The sequence below is a fragment of the Poecilia formosa genome, unplaced genomic scaffold (genome assembly GCF_000485575.1).
Source record: "Poecilia formosa unplaced genomic scaffold, Poecilia_formosa-5.1.2 Scaffold369, whole genome shotgun sequence".
NCBI lineage: Eukaryota > Metazoa > Chordata > Actinopteri > Cyprinodontiformes > Poeciliidae > Poecilia > Poecilia formosa.
Window position 1 is genome coordinate 521,523 of NW_006800308.1, and position 16,483 is coordinate 538,005.

Consider the following 16,483-nt stretch of genomic DNA (forward strand, 5'->3'; position numbering starts at 1 on the left):
TTTTTTTCTTTATTTTTATGGCATAAAACAAATAAAAAGTTTGGTCTTTTATCATGTTGGTAGGATTCTGAAACAGTATTTAATGAAGTGATATAAAAAGATTCAGAACCACCTATTTAAGAACTCAAAATAAAACAACATGAAGCTTATCAGTCTAAAATTGTTTATTTTTCTGTTGTTTCCAGGTCTTAGTTACACGTTTCACTCTTTGTTCAACAAAGTGCATTGATTAGTCAGGAGTATGGGTAGACAGGTACTTGTAAAAATGGTAGATAGTCTGAATCTTGCAGCATTTGTTCTTCCTTCTGGGGAGCATTAAAAGTCTCTTAAAGCACTCAAGTGATAAAAGGAGGAAGTAAGGAACAACGCTGGAATAACACAGCAGAACATTTACAAGTGAGACAGCCAGTAGTTTTTTTTTTGTTTTTTTTAAAGGTCACCTCCTTCTAAGGTTAGAAAATTACAATTGCTAAAAGTAAAGCATGAGAAATGTGGTTAAACTGAAGAAATCTGCATTTTATAAACGCTGCTAATTACAAACACCATTCTGCTCTTCTGCAGAATTTCATTATGATTTGTGTTTGTATGCGAAATATAAGAACGAAGTCAAAATTGCAGTCAAAAGGATAGTTTCATGTGCTGCATGGGTCAAATACGTGACAGATGGTTTCCAGGAGAATCCAGTGCAGAATCGTTGGGCGGAGTTGCTGGCCAACAAGTTTGAGGGGACGGTGGGACAAACGTCTGAGGTTAGGCAGAGATGGAATAGGGAGCTCCTTCGGGCTGGTAAATAAGACAAACAGATAAAAGAAAAACCAGGTCACACATTTTCCAGTGGTCTGACCATACTGCCACCTCTAAGCCTGGGCCACCCTGCGTGCCCACTCCTCCAGGACCACGTCTGAAAGCTCACTTAGCAGCTTGTTCTAACAAGGCGTGACAGAGGGCTTGCAGGCGTGGAGAGACAGCCAAAGAGAGGAAACACCGGATGCCTGCTTCTCGGCTTTTCCTGCAGCCCAAACATGCAGAGCGGAAGCAGAAGACGTGCTTTAAAGATTAGGACGATTATCACCACAACCATCACGATCCCCATTAAGATCATCACACTCTTTGCCACTCCCTCAGAGGATAAAAACGGGTAGTGCGAAATGTTTTCGTTGTGGCCCAATCTGATCTCCCAGCACAGTATGCTCACTGAAGCTGATCACAGATGGAGCCAGTCATAAGAGGCTGCTGCATTTTCTTTTTTTTATTTTTATGGATGAGGTCTTTAAACTCCTAGAAGTACTGAGGCGATATGGAGCAAAGAATCGACTGCACTGAGAGGTAAATGTTAGTTTCTTCTGAGTTTTAGTGTAAAAATAGTAAAACACGCCACTGCACTGCAGAGACTCTTGTGCTGCTGCGGCTGAGGCAGGCTGATTTATAGGTGTAATTTTGCTTTTTGCCTTTTTAAAGAGCAGGGTCAAAAAAGAAAAACAAACTTCAAAGAGATTTGAGGTTTTAATTAATGTGGTTGAAATAAACGCCAAATGATAAAGTGAAATGAAAAGAGGATCACCAGTTTGTCAGTCCCAACAATGCTGCACTGCCCTCCAGTGGTGAAACACAGCCTGTAAAACAAATCAGTAAAAGATGGCAAAGTGCTTTACCAGGACAGTAAATGCTCTTCATCGTGACATCACTGTAACTACTCAGCCTCCTCTTCTCCCTGGGAAAAACAAACAATAAAAAAAAGGGTTTTGGTTTTCAACACGAACACAAATCGTGAAAGATGGCAAGAGGTATTAAAATATTTCCCCAAAACAGAATACATAAGCATATTTTTCAAATAATTTCTTTAATGGTGAATATAATAGGAAACTTTAACATTCCTGACGACACAGAATCTGTTATTTATTGTGTACTCTACTGAAGCTGCCATGGTCAAACCCTATTCTGAGGGCGTTCTTTGGTCTTTGTGATGCTGTTTGTTCTCGCATGTTCTCCAGCAAACGTCTGAGGCATTTACAAACAACCATACTCAAATTGAGATTAAATTACACTCAGGTGGACTTCATTTACAAGTAGGTTGACCCTTGTAGGTATTTTGTTTTCCCTGAATCTTATTTAGGGGCATCAATATAAGGAGGTTGAATACAAACACACTACATTGTGCTGATCCATCATATAAAATCAAAATAAAGTGCATAAAGGTTTGTGGCTTTAAAGTGACACAATCTGTACAAGTTCAAGAAGTATTAATGTCTTGCCAGGTGCTGTAGATTAAAGAGTTAGTGTTTTTTTTTAGATTAAAAATAGCAGCATTGGCTCGGCTTGACAGAAAAGGGGTCTACAATTTTGTCTTACACAGGCTCTCCACCTACATTCTTAGATCCCATTAAACTAGAAAATATCTCTTGAAAAAAAATATATCTTGATCTTAAGACTATTTGCAAAGAATGGAAATTACCAGCAGTTCTATCTGGGTTTATTTCAACTCTTCTTCTTCTCCATTTTGACACATTAATAAGAAATATGTGGTGGGGGGTTGTGTACAGTAACATCCTGGCCCAAGGGGCCTTCACTTCTTAGTGGTTGAAGAGTCAGAGAGTTAAAAACGGGGAAGACGTAATCCAAGAAACGTGCAGTGTTTGGCAGGGTGAAGGGAGAAAATACTTTTCAGTGTTGCTGACAGGGATTCAACTATAAAAACGGTCCAAATCAATTGGTAGAACACGTGAATTATCCATTGTGAAATGTTTCCTCTTTGTTGTCCTCCAAGCATTGTGCAGTAACACTATGTGCTCAATCTCCTGTGAAAACTGTCACATTCACTTTGCACTCGCTTTGTTTGGAGAGCTCTTGGCAAAGAGAAGAAGAGGTCATGACTTCTTTCAAAAGCAAAAATCCTGTAAAGTCTGTGCACCCAACCAAAAAACCCACATATCCGAGTTATTCTGTTTTGCACTCAGGCAGATGCAAAGGACATTTTTAAAAAAATGCCCAAGTTGTTCATAAAAACAAGAAGTCACAACATCCTGGCAGACTAGAACAAAGTGCCTCTGTAGATGTTTTACAGAGGCACTGTAAAACAGTGCCTCTTGCTCAGTGCACATCACTGAGCAAGTATTGCGTTGTGTCATCCCTTAAGTATTGCACATGAATAAGAACCTGCTGCAACACTCCACATTTGTGCTTTGTGTACAAATGTGTGGCATGACATACAGCCGACTTGGGGAAAAACAACAGTTTTAGTTTTGTTTGTGATCGGATCGTGCAGAAAACTCCCAATCTCAAGTATGATTCACACCGTGCCAAGCAGGGAGGGAAATAATCCAAACATATACCTCTTGTAATTCTGTATCTTCTTCTTCTTCCTACAGAGGATGAAATCAAGATAAGTCAAGTTTTAAAATGTCAATAAGCAGTGAGATACTGGTCCATATAGTATTGCTCTTTCTATCATAACACCACTTCCACCTTAGGAATTAAGACAAATACATGAATCATGCTGCAAACCATTAGACACTTCCATGGGAAACTATGATAAAAGCAGCATGCAGCACACAAATACAAAAAAGAAAGAAAAAAGGAAGAAATACTAAGGTTTTCAGAGGCTAAAAGGTGTGACACTACAAACCACACCACGTCTACCTCACTGCCTTGTTCTTCTTGGTCCTGCTGGGAAGGTGGGACAAAGACAGAGACAGAAAGGGAGGAGCAGAGAATGCAAAGCAGTGAAGCAATGGAAGCTCAGGCTGGAATGTCGAAGAAGAGCAAAGCATTGTCCACCTGGCATTTAGAACGATGAAATGTGTATATTCTGAATCGTTGTCCAGCAACAGACATTGGACAGCGCAGTGCATTATAAAATGATGTATAAAATATTTTACTGTCTGTCTGACTGAGTTCTCTGTTCAAGTTGAGGAATGTGTTGTGGGGACACTTTAGACTGACTTATCGTACATCCTATTTGTGGTCAGAAGCTCCAAGACAAAACTATTGAAACACCTGCTGAAGTCAACATTTTCCATCAGAAAGTCAAAGATTTCACACCATCATTGAATTTAAAACTCAACATTACTACTATGAGCATGGACAGATGATGGGTGAAGTAAAAACAAATTGGTTACACTTGTGACTCCATGATAACATTCAGTTCATAAAGATTTTTCAATTTGGGACGCCACATTAAACTTTCGTGCAGCCTGGCAGACCAAACCAAGGTTAAAAAGAGACTTGCAACACACTCCGCTGCTTCAGAAAACTAAAAAAACTCCAGACTACCCAACTATTTTAAGAGACATTCTCTTAAAGGGATTGTGTTAAAAGACCATGAAAGTATATTGATATTTGAAACCTACATGGTTTTGCAAAAATGTTCATACCCCTTTAACATTATTTCACTTTACATTTATGCACTGTAATGTACTTTATTGAGATTTTATATCATAGACAAAGTAGCACATACTATAAATGTGACATAAAAGGCAAAAGAGAGATTAATAAGGATAACATATCATATTTTTTATATTTTTGTTGAAAGTCACATATCCTTTTCCATTTCCATTTATCTTGACACTGTGCACAGAGAGGAAGAAGATAGGGAAAAATCTCCCAACCTGTCAGAAAACATTAGCAAACAGTGTCTTCCTGAGGTCAGTGAGTATCCATAAAAACATTCAGATGCCATCTACATGCCAATGAGTTGTTTTAAAGCTGCTGCCATCACAAATGTAAACAGTTAAATATTTTCTAAGTTCTGTTGGAAATTATACTGGAACTGTGTGCTTGGGTCAAATGAAACTAAGATTGAGCCTTTCTGTAATTTCCTATGCTTACTGTTAGACATGAAAGAGGATCTGCGGTGCTGTGAGCTTGTTTCTCTTCTAAAAGTCGTAGCGAACGCTGTTGAACTCTTTGCAATACCAAATTTTGATTAAAATCTTGTGGACTCCTCAAAAAGTATGAAATGGGTCAGCACTGGGTCTTTCAGTTGTGTAATGACTCAAAACACAGATCGAAATCAACAAAGTAAAGATTCCCAGTCATAAAACTTGGTTTTGTCTTTGGAGATCTCAGTCACTGGACCTAAATCTGATAGAAAACCTGTGGGGTGAGCTGAACACTCCTCTCTTCAGCATAACAGAGGACCAGGGACTCTAGATGACCAAGAGAGACTGTGCAAAGACTAATCAGCAAAAATTCCTCTCTCTCTGCGGTCCAACCTTGATAAATGTTACACAAGTAAAAGTGTTATGGTTTTGGGGGAAAAAAAGACATGTCAAATTACCAGCATAGGTGTTAATAAGTGTATCACTGTTAATTTAGTAAGAAACCTAAATGTGTGAAATTATTTTACTGCTATGAAAAAAAATATTCTAAGGCTTTATGCACATTTTCACCAGTGGTGAGAAAAAAGCCGCAGGATGCAGCAGTAGGAGGAGTCAGAGGGCGCAGCAACATGACAACAAGGACAAGATGATAAAAACAAGACAGGTTGAAGAAATGTTAAAAAATATATATATATATATGTGTGTGTGTGTGTGTGTGTGTGTATGCATGTATGCATGTATGTGAATCTACCTCAAGCTGTTGTAGTTCATCTTCCTCCTAAAAGAAATAACATAGCAGCCAGATCAGCAAGCTGTGTGGGGAGCAAAAAGAGAAGCACATGCATACACTATAAGGACATCTGTGGAAAAGGAAACTAAAGGGGATGTTTGAAGGTATCAGGATGCAGCTACAGCTAGGAGGAAACCAAGATGTTAGCTGAAAGGGAACCCATTGGAAGAGGAAGAGTTGATGTGAGGAAACTGAAGAGTTTAATGATGAGTAGGATCAACAACAACAACAACAACAACAACAACAAAATACACGTCCTTCACAATCCCACCCTCAACAATGTAAAATTGTCTCATCTGAACACCATCAGGCAAGGCTGATGGCTTCATGGAGGAACCGTGGATGATCTACCAAACTACAGAAGATTACTGACGCACAGTTACCTGTGAGTGCAGCTCCTCTTCCTCCTATAAGGAGCCAACCAACAAGAGATGGACAATAACACAAAGACGCAGTCAGAGGTCTTACAGCTTTCACGAGTAGTACAATGGCAGGAACATGGGCAGGAAATGCTTTAAATGTGTGATATCAGGCAGGTGACTGGAACATCACTGTTCTGAAATATGAGTTAATCAACTAATGGACACAAAACATCTGTGTGAATAGTATATCTAAGAATGTCCAAGTCATTCAGTTTGATTGTGTTACCATGTTCCTCCCATTAAAACTAACTGATCCTTCACTAAGCACACCTTAATTTTATTCAGTTCAATCAGTTTATTCATGTATTACCAATCATGTCAGACTATATATCCAATTAACCTAGATAACAGTAAATCCATTCATAAGACATGATACCCAGAGTTATTTCTTTGAGTTATTTGAAAAAAGAATATCTGAAAACTAATGAGGTGAAGGCCTCTTGAAGCTCAAACTGAGAATCAGAAGGCAAGAAAAGAGGATTTAAGTGACTCTGATCATTGCATGGTTGTTATTGACAGATGGACTGCTCTGAGTAATTCAGAAACTGCTGATATTGATGTGCAACCATGTGCAACCAGTAAATGGCCCCAAAAAGAAAAAAACAAAAAACATCTGATTCATAGGAGGGGAACATAAACTCAAATAACTTCTTGTTATAACCACTAGATTATTATCTACGCAGATGATACACAGGTCTACATTAGAATGTCACTCCAAGTCAATCCAACCACTGAACAGATGCTTAGAACAAAGCAATGTGTGAATGTGTCATAACTTTCACCAGCTGAACAGAAACAAAATTGGAGTTATCTTCAGACCAAACCAGGAACTACCTAGTGTCAGCACACAGCTTCAGTTATTAAACATAAAACTACAGGTCAGTCCTGAAATCTGGGTGTAGTGATGGACTCAGACCTGAACCTTCAGAGACACAAAGTCAGCCTGTCATTTGAAGAACATTTCTAGTATTAAAGGACTAGTGTGCCAGCAAGACCTAGGGAAACTCATCCATGCATTTATCTTTAATCTCATTGATCACAGCTTAAAAAATAATACTCAGACAGCTGCATGTGATCCAGAATGCTGCCACGTTCTCACTAAGACAAAGAAAACAGAGCACATCTATACCGACTCCCTGTAGCTCAGAGAATAAACTTTAAAATACCTTTGTTACATTATAAAGCACTGAATGGCTTAGCACCAAAAATACATGAAAAAGGTCTGTTGTCATATCAGTCTTCCAGACCATTCAGGTCTTCTGGTTTTATGTCTGCATATCAAAATTACCAGAAAACCCTCATGTGCAGCTCATGTCAGTAACTTTCACAATACCAAACAGGTGGAGAGATGGTGACAGGTAAGAACACACAGGATTACAAGCAGCAACAACTGCTAAGAATGAAAACACTTAATAAAGTAGCAACTTAATCCTTATGTGGAGACATTGTGCGCCTGCACTACCTAAAATAAAATCCCTCAATAAAGCCATTTTAGACAGGATTTCAAAAAAATAAAAGTGATTTTCTTCAATTACGTAATACTTTTACTTTAGGTAATACCAATCTATAGTTTGCCATGCTTCAAAGGGAAACCAGAAGAAACCAGAAGCCCTGATGCAACAAATATATGACTGAACTCTGTGTAATTAATCCTTTTAGGGAAAGTTGAACAAAAAATGTCTAATTCACGCAACCCAAAACACTACATTTGTAAGCATAAACTGTTTATTCCTCTAAATAATAATAGAAAAAAAAAACTTACTTGCTCTTCATCCTCTTCTTGTGCTTCCTATAACAAGAGACAGGAAGAGATCTCTTAAGTTTTCACATAGTGTACAAAATATGCATCAGTACTTAGAAACGTCAGCATTCACAGATTAACATCATGAAATAAGCTAGAGTGGCTGGGTTTAGGATTGTCCTGACACACCTTAACAAGAACAGTTAATGGTGGATGTTTTGCAGGTTATTATGAACTGTAACACAACAGTTAGCTAATAGGTAGCATGAGATATAAAAAAAAGCACAAAAAGAAACCTGAAAAAAGAAGGAGAGGAAGTATTAAGAGTCCATTGATGCTGCAGAGGGATTTAAGACCAAACTTTGGCTCGTTAGTGGAAGAGGGAGAGATTTTAGGATGAGGATGATGGTAGGTAAATGTTAAGTAAAAGGACGACGTTAATGTCAACATAAAATGAGACACTCCAGGAATGACAAGAAGGCATGGGATAGAGAGGGAATTCAATCACTCCGGGGTTATGGAGGTGGAAAACTGATGAGGAGCTGGACTTGAGTTATATGGCAATTACTGTCTCTTCAGTGACCTCATCTGTTCCTTCCTCTGCAGCCGCCTCCTCTTCCTCTCCCTCTCCCCTTGATGTTTCTAGTTCGGTGGCTTCATCATCTGCTCGTCCACCCTCTCCTTCTTCCTCATCACCTGCCTGTCCCTCCTCCTCTCCTTCTTGTGCATCCCCATTATGCTTCTAAGAGGTGAAATAAGTAATCAAGTAAAACAAGAAATGTAATCAAAGATAAATAAATGAAAACAGGGAGTAGGAGGAAAAAAAAAAGAGACTGTTTCGACATGATTACAACGGCACACTCCTCAGATGGAGATGTTAGTCTTGCAAAAAGGAATCCAGTAATTCATTAAAATGGAAGTGATGGTTTCAAAGGGACAGAAAAACAGAGTTGAAATAAGAACTAGTTTGCTGCAGCATTCTAAAGATTCATGCAACACTAACATTATTTGAGGTCATGGGAGGGATTAAGACTCTGTTCAAGTCATCAGCAAGTGATGGAAAGAAAGTTATTAATTATATCAGACAAAGACTATGAAGAGGTGTGGCACAGTTACAGAAAAAGCATGATGGGAAAATGGAAACATATTGTCAGCTTTACTACTGAGTCGTCAGGATTTTCCTCTGCATGGGTTCCGTTTTGCATAATGTGCTCCTTCTCAGCCTGCAATGCTTCCTGCATCAAGGAGGTTCAACACAAATCAACTGTAGTGAATTAAAGACAACAGATTTCAAACCCCAAGGTTTTAATAAAATCTATTTATAATATCTACTTCTGGATATGATGTGAGATATCCAGAAGTATATCTGGACACACACACACACAACAATGTCTGTCATCTGTGTTGTTCTGGTGTCAAAAGCAGTTTATGAATGCAAGATGTCACTAATGATCTGGAAGTCAAAATTTTCTGCGAATGAAAATCTGAAAAGTGCAGCATGCATTTGTATTCGGGCCTTTTTGGGTCAATTTCTTGTAGAACCACTTTTCACTATGATCAGCTGGAATCTTTGAGGTATGACTCAAATTTCAGCCAGTTCTTTGACAAATAGATCAAGATGAGTCAGACTGGATGGGGAACAACTAATGAACAGAAACAATTTCTCAGCCAGACTTAAGTCTGCACTTTGACTAGGCCATTGTAACACATGAATATGTTGTGATTGAAAGCCTTCCACTGTAGCGCTGAGTTGAGGATTGTAGTCCTGTTGGAAGTTGAACCGCCTCCATTGATTTTATTTATTTATTTTTATGGTTTCATGTTGGAATTGCTTTGGTGTCTTGCTGTATAGTCTGCATGTACTTAAGCTAAAGTCCGGAATCGATCCCGTTAGGATTTACTGTAACAAAACAAAATTCCCAGTTCGATCAGTTATAGCACATCTGTTCTATATACTTTTGTGACCTTGTGAATGAGCTGATGTGCAGTGATGTAGGGATTTCAAAAGACAGTTGGTTGGATATGACTGAGGGGTATCCGAGTAAAAGGGGATTGAATGCATATCCACCCTGCACTTTTAAGACTTTAATTTGTGAACATTTGTGAAAAACATGTCTCTTTTTTTATGCAATAGTGTTTTCCTACTCCGAAAAATTAAAGATTAAAAATTCCAATAAAATATGCTTGGGATTCTGGTTGTATAACATAACAGAGTGTGAGAAAGCTCAATATTTTTGCTAGGAGCTGTATCATTTTGAGCTTCTCTTTAACAGAGAAGCACTCGCTGCAGCAACACACCACATTTTACTTCAGAAATGCTGCCTCTTATCAAACAGTGTCAGGAAAGCTCTCTGCAGTTTAGACCAACTATCCAATGAAAACAATCAATGCTTAACAACAATAAAAATGGAAAAATACAATAAAAAAAGAGCCCAAAGTGTTCAACAGCCAAATTCATTTTTATAAGAAGCAAACTTTTTTCACATAAAATAACGACTTATCCCTGTTTCCAAAATCAGTTATAGTGAAAGAAATGCTAAATATTCTTATAAATTAGTGAAACTGTCAAAAGATACTGAGTTTTATACATTGCTAAGTTGAAACTTCAGTATATGAAATAAATGTCTGATTTAAATGACTGAAAAATGCTGCAGATGTCAAGCTTTATTGGAAACAAGAATGGAATTATATTTTCTTTGAATTCTGTTGTAAACACAGTTCACCCAAGTGGCCCCATTAAAACCTGCTCAAAGTGCTAACTTATTCAAATATGCATTATTTACTGACAGGGGTTGTGTTTTGGTTTTTTTGGGAATTTTTTGTACTTTTTTCTTCTTCTTGTTCGCTACAAATCACAAAGCCAGCAGACAGACTGCAATAACAAAACTTGCATCACCATAATTAGTAATAATACAGCTCTTTGGTGCTTATAAATATTTTATTATAGGCCAAAGCTGCATTATCAACAACTGAATCTGTTGGTTTGTTCTAGCACTCAAAATCTTGGAGAAGAACTTAAATACTCTTTGGAAAAGGTTTTAAATAATAGAATTATGCGGTAGTAACCATTCAATTAAGCAAACAAGCAGCATAGCTAGTTGGCAGAAAAACATAAAAAGAAAAACTTAAATCAGTTCTAACCTTCGAGCCAGGAGGAGGGGGCAACCCTAGGAAGGCATACACCGTGTTGTCTTCCTTTGCATCAAAAAATGTGTCATAATCCTGCAGGGGGAAAAACATTTTCTTTTTACTTTTTATGTTATTCAATTGCAGAACTATGTTAGATATGTTTTGTTTTTTTTGCTACACCTGCTAATCTAATTCAAGACCCACATTAAAGAGTTACAAATGCATCTTTGCTCACCCCACAGTAGCTCTCCTCATTGAAAATCTGTGGAGGGAGTGGGATGCCGTTGGAGGGCTTCTTCTCCTCTGGGACATTTTGCCTCATCCACATGCGGTTCTGCTCATTGCAGGCAATGTCCAGCTCAGCGTATTCCACTTTCAGAGCCTCCAGGAAGCCGACCACATCTTGCTGTTTCTTTTTGATCTGCAAGGTGGAAAAATGAACAGCTCATGAATCAAAACCTTTTGGATTTTGTTTTGTTTTTCTTCTTTTACAAAAAAAAAGAAATTTTCAGCCTTTGCTTTTCACATTCAAAACATTTTTTTTTAGAGTTGTCCTGTACTTTAACATTTAATATGTGTTTATATTCTGTTGCCTGGTTTCCTGCGTGATCCGTTGGCCATTTTCTCGCATTACCTCACAGCTGAACCGAGTCTCTAACCAACCCCTGCTGGAGATATCAACTCTCCAGCTTAAATATTTCTTAGTTAGTGCTTGGTCATATATCATTTCATCCTGTTATTCCCATCAAACCTGCTTGTCTTATTTACTATTTTGGATTCCACCTGAGCTTAAGATTTTGTACATTTTTCAATTGACTTTTACAGATAAAATTGTTTACTTTCACCCATTTCCCTCTTTCCTGTATTTGTAGAGAAATTATATTTTTGATAAGATGCAGATAAGAACATGAAATGTTCTGAGAACTGGAGTATGTGGTTCAAGGCATTGACTCAGGGGATGGGAAAACAAATGCATGTCAAACTTTCCAGACTGATTGATCTGTGTTGGTCATAATATGGAAAAGCTGAGGTGGATGAACACATTTATTTTCTTCCATCTAGAAAATGCACCATTTTAAAGGAGTGTTAGTTGACAAGTTTCTAACTCATTCAACTCTCACAACAATTTACAAAGTATTTGATCACAAATGTTGAACTATAAGACATAACAGGGAGAACACATATGCTGGTTGAATTACCAATCGAGTTGCATAAAATATATTTAAAGGTAAAATAATGAGGATAGCTTTAAGGCCTCATCTACGGCACAATTCTGGACAAGTAAACAACCAGTTTGATGGAAAACAAATTCATTTTTCTAACTATTGTGAGAAAGCTGGACTAGTTGTGCTTAAGAGACCTCAAGGAAAGCTCCAGAAAGCAAACTTTCCCTCTTCTCATTAGTAATCACTCAAATAAGTACATAAGCAGTGATTTATAGAAATGTTTATAGAAATAAAAGCAGTCTTAAAACTATAACTGGGGATATTTCTCGGGTCTGAAAAAGAGCCTCCAAGCTCAGACATGAAAAGATTAGGGAGCCCCTGTTCTGGAAGGCTCCGCCTGTTGAATCACATTTACATACGAAATACTTACCCAAGCTCACTCATCAGAAATAAATCTGATCACAAGTCAAGCCAGTTAACTTGCTGAAAGAGCAAATTACCAGGCAAGGCAACCAGCATTAATTTATAGATTTAACCCAGTAAAATCAGAGTGAGTGACAGTCATGTCCAGTTTATGGAGTACAACCTGCAAAGCTCGACCCAAAGTTAAGATCAGAGTGAAAACTTACCGCTGTCGATCCAGAGGAAGTGGCGAGAAAAACTTTGATTACCATTTTTACTACAAACTATGTTGAAGAGGTGGCAGTGCAACAAGAAGGGCCTTAAAGGAGAAGTCTGCCTGCTCTATTATTAGAGCGCACCTCGGACGGAGAAATAACAGTGGGATCGCACACACACACTGACACACATTGCTGGAGGTATTTTTGTCTCCGGGCTCCATTAGAGGCGGATTGGTTAGTTGGCCCCTTAGGGCGCAGCGGCGCATACTGATTGGCAGCTTCAGCTGTCTGTCGGCTCAGGGGGGGGGAAAAAGCCAAGTTAGTTTCTAAGTCCATGCTGAGAAGGACAGAAATAGCTGTGAACAGCACTGTGGGAGTCACAGTGCTTATTTTAATACGAAACTGTTATTTTTATTTAAAGAGGTTATTTATTTAACTTTATTGGCTATAATCACTTTTTGTAGCTTATTTATTTGTAGCCTATTTTTTTTTTGTTTTTTTGTTGTTGCTTTAAACTGATTTAATTTTTTTTAATCACACAAGAATACAGAGATGAGGGTAAATGTTGAGTCTAATGTTAGTGTGATCTATAGCTATAGCATTTGTGATTTTTTTTCTTTAATTTTAAGTCATTTTATTTTGTGGTAAAGCTGTGTAAAAAAGTTGGTATCTGACTCGAAACCTGATTAAAGGGATATTCTGCTCCTCAAGGACTCTGGGCTGTCTTTAATCTTGCCCTGGGTTAGTCATAAACACGGTTTGGAAAAACTACACCACAATCTAAATTTCTAACTATTATATATATATATTTTTTTTTAAAAGTTAATTAAAGTTTGAATCACATGCTAACTTCAGCTTCGTTATGAGTTCCGTAGCAGATGCCATGACAACCGGCGTTTTTTAAAAAGTAAAAAATTCTGTTTAGGATTAAATATTTAGATAAGATTCCAACGACATTTAATTAGCATAGACCGATTTACTAAACTGAGTTGTTTCCGGTTTTGACAAGAAAATTTTTTTCTTATGTTTCACAAAGTGTCAAATTCTTCTTAAAGTTGCATGGATGGGGATCGTGATACAGTGAGCTGCAGTACCAACACCTCCAGGTGGTCCAGTCCCTGCTGTGGTTCTGATGGTCCAGGGTATCCATCTGACCGTGAGGAGACAGCTGACAGGACTCCAGATGATCATCCATCAGCCAAACTCCAGGGATCAAAGCGATCTGGATACAGTCAAGGCAATGCAGGATGTAATTGAGAGTGGGCTACTATTTCTTTCTGTCATAACCAAACGAATTTGCTTTTCCCTTCAGGCACGAAAACCCAAGCGGTCCAGAAGCAAAAAATGAAGCATGAAATCCTGAAGATGCCTCCAATCCGTACCTTGCAAGGTTCAAAGTCAGTGAACCAGGCCCCCAGCATGAACTGCATCTGGGCGCTGAAGAGCCAGGTTTGGGATCTGCAGCAGCAGCTCAGTGAAGCCAAGACTGCGAACAAACTGCTGAAGAAAGTCCAGCACCGCCACACGGTGGCACAGCAGCACTTCAGAGACTCAAATGACGACATCTCCCAGGTTGGATCATAATTTCATCTCTTCAGATTTCTCTTGTAACGCTTCCATTCTGTCAGCTAAGTGTGCCCTATCTAGGTCTGAAGACAAAAAGTAATCATACTCTGAATGCAATTCAAATTTAAAGAGTATTCCTGCATCACCAGCACAACCAATACCAAAGAAACCATATTCCTTCTATGCATGTTTCCAGATTTTAGCCAAGCACAACAATGAAACTAAAGCTCTTCAGGGTTTGCTCCGTGAAACCCGCATGTCCCGTGACAACCTGGGCAGGCAGCTGCAGGCCACAGAAAGAAAGCTGCTCAGCATGAAGGACACTCTACAGCACCTGCAGCAGCTCAGCCAAGACCAGAGTCTACTGGACAGGGAGGAGCTCACCCTGAAGCTGGCCTGGGCCACTACACAGCTGGAGGACAGGGACCGGAAGATACAGGTGCGGAGGTGAACGGTATGGAGGCTTGAGTGAGTTGCTGGGATATAGCTTACTTCAAAGTTGAAATCAGAACGCATGATCAAGCCCTAAGTTTTTAGTCTTAAAGCATAGCCCTTTTATTTGGTCGTGCATTGCATTTCTTTTTTATCTCCTTACATTTTAGAACATGGAGAGAACCCTTGAGTTGTACCAAGAATCATTCAAACGCCAAATAGACTCGGAACAAAGAAAACTCAGAGAGGCAAGAAAAGCATCTGTCTGTCTGCAAGACCACATCCACCAGCTGACCAGAGAGCTCCAGGTGAGCATGAAATGACTGATATATAGGAATCACTCATAGTTTCTCCATAAGGTTTAATTCAGGCAAGTTTGTTGATAAATCAATCCCAATGATAACATGGCTATTAGTAGTTATTGGTACCTTTTGCAGTATGGGCAGGTACCGGGTGCTGCTGGAAATTGAAACCAGTATCTCTTTCTTTGTATATGAATTTCACTGTTTAAATTGAATTACTGAAATAACTACTGCAATAATGATTCTGTTTGCTGAGATGTCCCTCTTGTCTCCATAGCTATGTATAATACGCAACTTTTGATTTTTTTTTTTTCTGAAATAGCTCAGAGAAAAAGAAGTGCAGAAACATAATATTTACTACCACAGGATGGTTAAAGGACACAGCATAAAAGGTAATGAGCACAAATAAGCTACTTTAACAAAGGTTAGTTATGCTTTCTAGTTGCCTGTGACTTTAGCTGCCTGAACTTATAATTGTAGCTAAAGAGAATAAGGTGGTGCAGACGGATAGATCTGTCCAAACATCATCAGAGCTATTGAAGAGAGATGTTTTGGCACATAAGGAGTCTTGAGTAATTAAACATCTATCAAGTTTTGTATCTGCAGGTATGTTGCATTCAGTTTGATCTAATTTGTTGATTTGTGCTTCACCTTATCAAGGAAATTAGATATTTCATGAATCCGTCATGCCTATTTAAAGTTCCTGTGATCATCCAAGCCCTGTTAACCGTTTATCATTTCAGCATTACAACCACCATCTGCAAGAGTGTTGCTTACTGAAAGTCCAGAAAGAAACATTTCTGAAAACACTGTATTATAAGACGATCACCAAGACGTAAGCATTGTGCTGGTTGTAAATTGGGTAGTAAAAGGAATATTTGATTAAGCTGATGTAAAATCTGTTGTTTTTTTTTTGTTTTGTTTTTTTTTCAGGTATTTTTCAAAGAAAATATTGAGAGAAACTATTGGGAAGAAAATCGAGATGAGAGCCTAGAACACCTGGCCGAACGACAAAGAAGCCGAGGCTTTAGAAACTTTTACAGCAGTTATAAGAGAAGGAAACAAAAGATGAAATTAATTTGGCCAATGTTTTGGAAACAACTCTGAATGCAACCATGTCAAATAAAAATGAATGCACAGCTCAACCCAGTCAGTAAGAACTTGCATAGTGACACAAGTTATAGCAGAGTAGATACACAATGACTCCTTAATACGCAAGAGAAATCATTTGTGGCGAGATTAAGAATCTTCAAACGGATCATAGCATCTTACAGTCAGTTTTGTCAGATAAAATCTCACTGCAGTGATGAAAGCTTTGTTTTCAAAGGTTTTAAAAAATTACAAGTATTAGAATTTCTTATGTTTTATTTTGACTTAAAAAAAAAAAAATCAGACCAATATTTTTGGAACTAAACAAAAACTACCCGAGTTGTTTCTGTTGGATGTTTCCCAACTTGGAAAATACAAAATTTGGTTTTAATAGTTTATTTAAAAAAAT

At 38.2% G+C, this 16,483-nt stretch overlaps 2 protein-coding genes across 20 annotated transcripts; one reads left to right on the forward strand and one right to left on the reverse strand.

Annotated features, from left to right (window-relative positions):
* Window positions 1-695: 695 nt before the first annotated feature.
* Window positions 696-13,007, reverse strand: sh3bgr (SH3 domain binding glutamate-rich protein). 18 transcript variants are annotated; one of them, XM_016662351.1, is made up of 11 exons: window positions 12,695-13,007; window positions 11,135-11,320; window positions 10,912-10,992; window positions 8,934-9,005; window positions 8,354-8,512; window positions 7,792-7,818; window positions 5,569-5,595; window positions 3,637-3,663; window positions 3,330-3,359; window positions 1,653-1,711; window positions 696-783 (listed from the first exon to the last, which is right to left on the reverse strand). In XM_016662351.1, the coding sequence occupies exons 1-10, from the start codon at window positions 12,737-12,739 to the stop codon at window positions 1,691-1,693; spliced, it is 675 nt and encodes a 224-aa protein (XP_016517837.1). In that variant the 5' UTR covers window positions 12,740-13,007; the 3' UTR covers window positions 696-783; window positions 1,653-1,690. The 18 variants fall into 18 exon arrangements, with proteins under 18 accessions (XP_016517837.1, XP_016517835.1, XP_016517836.1 ...); XM_016662349.1 differs by having other exon boundaries at window positions 8,931-9,005; window positions 12,695-13,003; XM_016662350.1 differs by having other exon boundaries at window positions 3,637-3,660; window positions 8,931-9,005; window positions 12,695-13,002.
* Window positions 13,008-13,172: 165 nt separating this feature from the next.
* On the forward strand, window positions 13,173-16,130 carry LOC107833351 (lebercilin-like protein). 2 transcript variants are annotated; one of them, XM_016662347.1, is made up of 8 exons: window positions 13,176-13,922; window positions 13,998-14,257; window positions 14,448-14,690; window positions 14,854-14,991; window positions 15,308-15,377; window positions 15,466-15,591; window positions 15,729-15,820; window positions 15,919-16,130. In XM_016662347.1, the coding sequence occupies exons 1-6, from the start codon at window positions 13,745-13,747 to the stop codon at window positions 15,555-15,557; spliced, it is 981 nt and encodes a 326-aa protein (XP_016517833.1). In that variant the 5' UTR covers window positions 13,176-13,744; the 3' UTR covers window positions 15,558-15,591; window positions 15,729-15,820; window positions 15,919-16,130. The 2 variants fall into 2 exon arrangements, with proteins under 2 accessions (XP_016517834.1, XP_016517833.1); XM_016662348.1 differs by lacking the exons at window positions 15,729-15,820; window positions 15,919-16,130 and having other exon boundaries at window positions 13,173-13,922; window positions 15,308-15,376; window positions 15,464-15,548.
* The last annotated feature ends 353 nt before the right edge of the window (window positions 16,131-16,483 follow it).

Coding starts and splice junctions, on each gene's coding strand:
- sh3bgr (XM_016662349.1), bottom strand. CDS start 12,739: ATGGTAATCAAAGTTTTTCTCGCCACTTCCTCTGGATCGACAGCG. Junction 9,006..10,911: donor CCCCTCCTCCTGGCTCGAAG/GTTAGAACTGAT, acceptor TCCTTGATGCAG/GAAGCATTGCAGGCTGAGAA. Junction 3,664..5,568: donor ATGAACTACAACAGCTTGAG/GTAGATTCACAT, acceptor CCACCTTCCCAG/CAGGACCAAGAAGAACAAGG.
- LOC107833351 (XM_016662347.1), top strand. CDS start 13,745: ATGGATGGGGATCGTGATACAGTGAGCTGCAGTACCAACACCTCCAGG. Junction 13,923..13,997: donor GCGATCTGGATACAGTCAAG/GCAATGCAGGAT, acceptor TTTTCCCTTCAG/GCACGAAAACCCAAGCGGTC. Junction 14,691..14,853: donor ACAGGGACCGGAAGATACAG/GTGCGGAGGTGA, acceptor CTTACATTTTAG/AACATGGAGAGAACCCTTGA.